The sequence below is a fragment of the Rhipicephalus microplus genome, unplaced genomic scaffold (assembly GCF_043290135.1).
Source record: "Rhipicephalus microplus isolate Deutch F79 unplaced genomic scaffold, USDA_Rmic scaffold_25, whole genome shotgun sequence".
NCBI lineage: Eukaryota > Metazoa > Arthropoda > Arachnida > Ixodida > Ixodidae > Rhipicephalus > Rhipicephalus microplus.
In genome coordinates this window covers 5,692,923-5,700,341 of record NW_027464598.1, presented here as the reverse complement: position 1 = coordinate 5,700,341, position 7,419 = coordinate 5,692,923, and the positions used below count along the sequence as shown (strand labels likewise).

The 7,419-nt window shown below is 45.9% G+C and overlaps 1 protein-coding gene across 1 annotated transcript; it reads right to left on the bottom strand.

The window, feature by feature from the left end:
- Positions 1-4,558: 4,558 nt before the first annotated feature.
- LOC142786540 (myb/SANT-like DNA-binding domain-containing protein 3) lies at positions 4,559-5,288 on the bottom strand. Its single transcript, XM_075884253.1, has 3 exons — positions 5,021-5,288; positions 4,773-4,961; positions 4,559-4,563 (listed from the first exon to the last, which is right to left on the bottom strand). Exons 1-3 carry the CDS (start codon positions 5,286-5,288, stop codon positions 4,559-4,561), a joined length of 462 nt encoding a protein of 153 aa, XP_075740368.1.
- Positions 5,289-7,419: the final 2,131 nt, after the last annotated feature.

Sequence of the window (7,419 nt, the reverse complement as noted above, 5' to 3'; positions counted from 1 at the left end):
GTTTACAACTCTCTTAAAACCGCGTGCCTGAATGTGTGCGTTGTATTTATCTCTGCGTAGTCATTCGCCATTGCTATAAGCGCCTTTTTGAGGTATTGGCTGGTGTATGAGAGCTTTTACTGCTCACGAAAGAAAGAACGAGTTCACTTTTTCACGTGTCGAGAGCGCAATTTCTTTTCATTGGAGCTCCACATTTTTATTCTGGATGGAAGTAACTTCAAAATAATGTGGAAAGCCTAAGCACATTGGTCATCCCATGGAAAAGTTGAAACATTGGAGTGTTGGTACAATTCAAAGGCAGATTAAATTCATGCCGGGGTCTAACATGGCTCCGTTGACATAATTCTCTCGCAAAAGTGACGTTAAAAAACATGTACTAAAAGATTGCAAAGAAAGTCGCAGCTTTGCCCCAAAAGGCGAAGCAATGAATGTAATAGCAGAAAATTGGGAGGTCACGCTCAGAATCAAAAGCAGGTTGAAACGTGCCCCACGTTTTTCATCCACAAATGACGCACGAACTATACTCACAGGTAAAGATGAACGCGAATAAGCGTCTCGGTTGTTACCTCACTGTGTTTGAAAAGCGTGCCCTTTCCGCAAACGGGAACTATGGAACTATTGCAGTGACCTTTGTGCGCCCGGTAATTACAACGCAATCATTCTAGTGAAAGCCCAAAGCCAGCCAAGACGTACAATCCTCCCCACTGCGAGATAAGGGCGCGTAAGGACCAAACAACAAAACGTTCCTTTCCTCAGTGAGGAAGCCTTCATTTTTGTGAGGCCGCCTTATGTCACTCTGAAAGCTTCCTCACTGAGGAGCCCTCGGTGAAGGCTTCCTTGGCGCTTCCTCAGCTTAAGGTTGCTTTGGGGCTACCTTCGTGCGCTGTTAGGTCCGCTCCTTGCCCTGAACGAGCGCTTCACCTCACAGCTAGCCCACGTGATGTTTTCATTTTCGAGGCAATCCTCCCACCCAACCTCTGCGGGAAGACACGAGCGGCGAGCGTGCGTGCACGGTGCCAGGCACGACGGCGTGCAGTAAAACAAGAAATGGCGTCGTGGGCGGACGGGAGTGCGGCTGACTTCAGGGATTTTTTGAACCGTGCTTGTCAATTCGCCTTCGGAGAGGTCTACCGGTATTCACCGGCAGTGAGGATAGTTCGCGATGCGGTTCCCTTATGGGATTCTACGATGAAGAAGATTTTTCATTCAGGTTTCGTTTCACCAAGGCGCCTGTCATTGCGATCATGTCGGAACTACAGTTGGAAAAGATCACGGACCGAAGGGGAACCCCGCTCCCACCGCTGCTGAAGGTGCTCATCCCGCTTCGGTTTTACGGCACTGGTGTCATGCAGACAGTGGTTGGCGACCTCGTGCGCGTCTCACAGCAGTATGTGTCGCGTGGTGTCTGAAAGATCACCCAGGTCATATGTTTGCGTCTCTTTCCCAAATATGTGCGACTCCCCGATGCAGCAGACGCGAATGCTGTGATGGCCCGCTTCTACGCAATTGGCCTGTTTCCAGGTGTAACGGGGTGTATAGACTGCACGCACGTCCCGATTGTGAGCCCTGGAGGCGAGAACGCCGAGGTCTTCCGCAACCGCAAGGGATACTTCTCACTTAATGTGAGGTAAAGTGACGCCTTCGTCTCATTTTTTTTTCTTTTCTTAACCTGTTTGATGTGTGTAACTTTCGCGACAGCGTTGTATAGACGCACGTTTTCAAAGCTGTGCCGTTGCTGTAGAAATAGGGTTACTTTTGTTGCACATGCCCATGGTGAATACACGCCATTCAGGTACCACTGTCCGTTGCCAATTTTTCTTTTACGTATGAAATTACAGCTTCAGAAAGGTACTCTATTGAATGTCACTTTCTTTTTAATCTCCATTTTTTTAAGCAGCTTAGCTCGCGTTGAACATGGTAATGTGATAATCAGGAATGTCGCACCCATGACTATGTTGTGTATCAGTAACTTAAAATAAATTTCGGTATATATGCACCATCAATGCACTGATCTAAATTGCATAACTGTCATGTAGGTTGATAAAAACCAAGGGTTGTGAATGCCTGTTGTATTAGCCACTTCTTATCCGGGCACATTGTGCTTAACAGTTGCATGAGGGCTTGTGGTGGGGAAGTGCACATTTTTAAAAATTTCCAAGTTGCACACATTGAAACATGGCTGTTGCTTTTGTGTGCAACCATTTCTAAGAAATGCACAATACTTGATTCGCAGGCTATCACTAGTCCCGAGCTCCAATTCTTTGATGTAGTTGCTAGTTGGCCTGAATCTGTGCATGACAGCAGAATATTCACCAACAGCAGAGTGATGGCTCTCTACGAACAGAAGGCTGTATGTGGCGTTCTCCTTGGTGACCAGGGGTATGCGTGCCTACCATTCCTCATGACACCACTGAAGAATCCTCAAACACGCGAAGAAAAGAGGTAACAGCACATGAACCTCAGCATGGAAATTATAATAGGTGCGCTACTTGGCACAATAGTACTTGATGTACTAAAATTGCAGTGTCCCTTATGAAAACTAGATTAAAAACCTGCCGTTTATAAGATGAATGTCAAAATTTCTTGGAACAAATAAAGTACCTGCAACTGTAAAGCCCACTGTAAAAACAAAGAGAAAAGGTATTCCTAGACGCAAGCCACTTAAATTTTAAATTGGCTCCCATACAAGCATACACATGCTTTACTGCAGTCTCTGAACAGGTTTACTGTCTGCTGTCCCACAGCGAATTCTATTTTATCCCGAAAAGCATACCCATGATGCACATGCCAACAGCACAGGATGTATCAAAACACATTTAAAATGGAACACGCAAGTTGTTATCTTCATAAACAAAACTGTTTCTTCCTAATAATTGTGATGATGTATCAGTGGCGTATCTTGACATGTTCACAAATGCTTTTGCACATAGCGCTTGCTGCTCATGCATGATTTGCACATTCTATCGTTTTGGGCAGGAACAACAAGAGCCAGATAAAAACAAGGAACAGTGTGAAGTGTACATTTGAAGTGGAAAAGGCGCTTCGCATGCCTGCGGGTAAAGCTGCTGATGGACACTGATCGGTCTGCAGCTATTATAACAGCATGTGCAGCGCTCCACATCATTGCCTGTTTGCGTAGGGACCCATGTCCACTCTCCGATGAAGCACACCCCGACGTTAATTTACCTGACAACCCCAGCCAAGGAGATCCCGACACTGTTGCTGGTGCACAAGTACGCAGCTGCTACATCCGCCGGTGTTTTTCCTCTGGGAACGAACACACAGGTCCAGTGCAAACCTGAAGTAAGTGTCTACATTCAGGCGCTGTTTCAAAAAATATGTTCCTGCTCTACGTCGTCTCTCTTAAGTCTGGTTGAATTTAAAGAGTACTGCATGCATTTATCCAAGCAGAGTTACTTGCACCGCTGTGGTGTTTCAGTAAATGAATAATGTACATGACACAGCTCATATCTTCAAATGACCTTATGAAAACTTCAAAACATCGAACAGACACATGTACATTCAGACACTACACTTGGTGATGTTTAAATATAACATTTGAGACATCTGGTGTGTAATCTCCAAAACAACGTGAAAAGAACTGATGATTTAACAACAGCAAGAAATATACTTATGCTTGCTGTTGCATGTTAATGTGACAAGTTTCCAAAACATGCTCTCAGATATTCCTTTATTCAGAGTCTGCTGCCTGCAGCTGTTTTCTTAGGATTGCCTGCTTCAGTTTCTGTACTTCTTCTTTTTCTTTTAAGATCCGAAGCTTGATTTCGTGCTGGATGTTGCAATTTTTTCTTTGCTCTTTCAAGGTGCTGATTTTGATATCATGCTTTTCGCTCATACACTCCATTCTTTGATTGTGCTCAATTTCTTTGTCTTTTTTATCTGCTTTTATAGCATCAAGGCGAGCCTCGAGTTCTACGTCGAGTGTGTGCTGCAACAGAGACAGCCTGCCTCCGCGGACATTCCGCACACTTGACCCAGCTGTTGGTGCTTCACTTTGTGCACCTGGCTTAGCACCTTCCTCTTGGCTCATGTCCGCATCGACTTTGGGATCGTCCAAGCATAAGCTTTCTTCACCAACCACGGATGGTGTGTGAGAGCTCTGTAGCATTGACTGCATAGCTGATCGGTCGGTTTGGCCGAGTTCTTCTGTTCGGTCTGCAATAAAAGTGTTGTTTCATCCATGAAAGACAAGCAAAGAAATGTGAGGAAGCACCTCATGAAACAAATATCAATATTATTCACGGTCTTTGTTTACTAGACGTTTGTATACTTCGAAATGATAATAAACCCCATTACCGGCATGCACTGACAACAGCTCACTTATGTATACGATACTGGTGGGGCAGCATGCACAGCGCGTGAAACACATTTCTATGCATGAAAGAAAAATTTCAGCGTGATTGGCACAGGCGCTCACCCAAATAATTGAAACAGAGCAATCTACCAGAATGTCATATTTCGTTTGTGCATTTCTGCACTGTTACTAGTTACACAGAAAAGCAGAGAGGTCGGGCTCAAGGTTGATCATGCATGTGTACTACTCTGCAATAGAAAAAAAGGAAAGATCGAACAGGGCATTACAGGGTGGCAGTGCAGATAAATTGGACAGGAATCTACATGCATTGCCACATCAAGACAGCGTGTAAACACAACCGCTTTTCGTGACCTCTGGTGTGCTAGAAACGCCCTCGTTGCCTGCAGAGGTTTCTACCTTCGTGGCCGCGCTATCGAGTTCGCAGAAGGCGGCATACCTTCATCACTGTCAGCTGATCCATTTTCACAGATCAGCCCGTTCAGAATTTCCGACGCGCTTTGGGCTGCTGGCGTGGCAAGCGGCCGGTCGCTGTCAAATGGATTTGGCACCCGCGTGGTCAGGTGCGGAACGATGCCTTTGATCTGTGCGAGCCTTTCATCCATAGGCGGTGGTGGGGGGCCGCCTCCTGCAAATACCCCGAAACTCGTAGCAGCAGCGACCTTTTCACAGAGAAGGGAAACATACCTGTAGTGAGAACGTCACGGATTTGCTTCGCTTTCTCCCGCTTCCACCTTTGCTTCAGGTTGTCCCACAGCTTCTTTAGCTGCTTGACGTCCCGAGGGCGCGTAAAGGGCCTGCTGTTGAAGTCCGTGCACAGTTTTTCCCATGCCTTGGCTTTTGCATTGATGGATATTGCGTCCGTACGCTTATTTTCGATGACGGCCTTGTATTTCAGCACAAGGTCCTGGACAAGATCTTTCTCGTCTTCGGAGAAGGGTGTTTTCGCAGGCATGTCTGACTCGTGAAGCGCGTTTAGACTGACAGCGTTATGGCCACTATGACAGCGTTTAAAGAGGCGGGCGTTTCAGTGTTGCTAGAATGCACCACGTTTTGCGCTCGACTACGGTGGCATTTCACATTCAGTAATCGTAGTTAGAAAAAAGCGTACACGCGTCTCCATATTAACACATAAATTTGGAAGTGATTGATTGATCTGTGGGGTTTAACGTCCCAAAACCACTATATGATTATGAGAGACGCCGTAGTGGAGGTCTCCGGAAATTTTGACCACCTGGGGTTCTTTATCGTGCACCCAAATCTGAGGACACGGGCCTACAACATTTCCGCCTCCATCGGAAAAACAGCCGCCGCAGTCGGGAATCGAACCCGCGACCTGCGGGTCAGCAGCCGAGTACCTTAGCCACTAGACCACTGCGGCGGGGCAAAATTTGGAAGTGATGTGATGACCCAACTTTTTTTTACAGAATAAACGCTTGTGAGCAAAGCCTATATCCGATAATCTCGAACGCAGGAGCGCGGCAACCATTCCTCCCGCGAGGACGGGTTAAGGGAGCTTTCAGAGTACGCTTGCTTCCTCCGTCGGTACTTGGTTGTAAGGAAGCCTCACGTAAGAAGAGGACGCGGTCAAAGGAAAGGAACGTTTCGTTGTTTGGGCCTAAGTGAGCGTCCACCCTCCTCCTCTCCGCGGGGCAAAGTACGCGTGGGAGACGAGAGCCGCTCGGCGCTCATTGCGCCATCTGCTGATAATTCTGAAATCACAATAATTCCTCTCCCCCCAGAATGCCTGCCAACAGCCTGGGAGTGGTATATATAAATAGCTTGCTGTTTTAATGTTAAAGGAGGTGTTCCTCGGTGGCTGAGTGGTTAACGCCTCGCAATCCCGATTTGAAGGTCCCATGTTAGAGGCCGCATGGCGGAGTCTTTTTCTCGATTATTTTTTGTTTCTTGAGTTTATATATACGTAGATAAGTATACATAAACGGTGAGTGAAGGTGACGGCAATGTGGTCGACTAGAGAGGACGAAGCCATGGCCGCGTTTCTGAAAGTTATACGCTGCTAACACGCGACGCATGCAGGAAGAATTGTGATAGCTGTTCGTGCTTGTACTGTGTATACTTGTGCGCTCGTTTCCTACATTTGTCTTTCTGTTTGGACGGCACGCTTCAAGTGTCGAACAGTGACAGTTGTTAGTCCTCTATAGCCCCTTGTATTTTAATTACGTGCGTGTTTTCTGCTTGAGGAGTGCGCTGCATATTTCTAAGTGATTGCAATTTTTAAAGTGACTTTGAAATATGTTGCTGGTACTGAAAGAATGCACAAAAACGATCAACTAGCTCTGTAAAGACACGTTTCACATACGTGTTATATCGATTCCTATAAAGATGGAAATCACCAATGTTTTTTTTTTTCTGTGACCAGTTTTGGAACTGTAGTGAATGAACCATCGCAAATGTTAGTGATCTTTTATGCGAAGTGAACTTTGGCATCTTGAAAGAGATCTTTGCAATATCATTTTATTTTTAGGGTATTGCGGGTATTGCGAAGTTCTAATAGGGTTGTGTCTAGTTTTATGTGGATCTTTTCGAAAGTCAAAATGCGTAATTTTTGCGGTAGTCCATTATATTCATGGTTAACACACGTCATCCGAAACCTATAAGTATAGTTTCCTGTGTGCTTTGAATTGCTGTGTTACGCACTGGCATGAAGCGTTCAAATAAGAATTAAAAAAACGGGCCCTTCGATTGATATTTCTCATGAAGAATAACGACTCGGAAGAATGCACGTGTGCAGGAGATGGGGATTGTACCTTAAAAAGCATGCACCTAAAAGAATATATAAATACAGGATAAAATCTAACACGCAGCATTGCAAATGAAGTGGTCCCAGCAAACGACCACACGCCCTTTCGTTTACACATTGATTGATATGTGGGGCTTAACGTCCTAAATCCACCATATGATTATGAGAGACGCCGTAGTGGAAGGCTCAGGAAATTTCGACCACCTGGGATTCTTTAACGTGCACCCAATTCTGAGTACACGGGCCTACAAAATTTCCGCCTCCATCGGAAATGCAGCCGCCGCAGCCGGGATTCGATCCCGCGGACTTGTGGGTCAGCAGC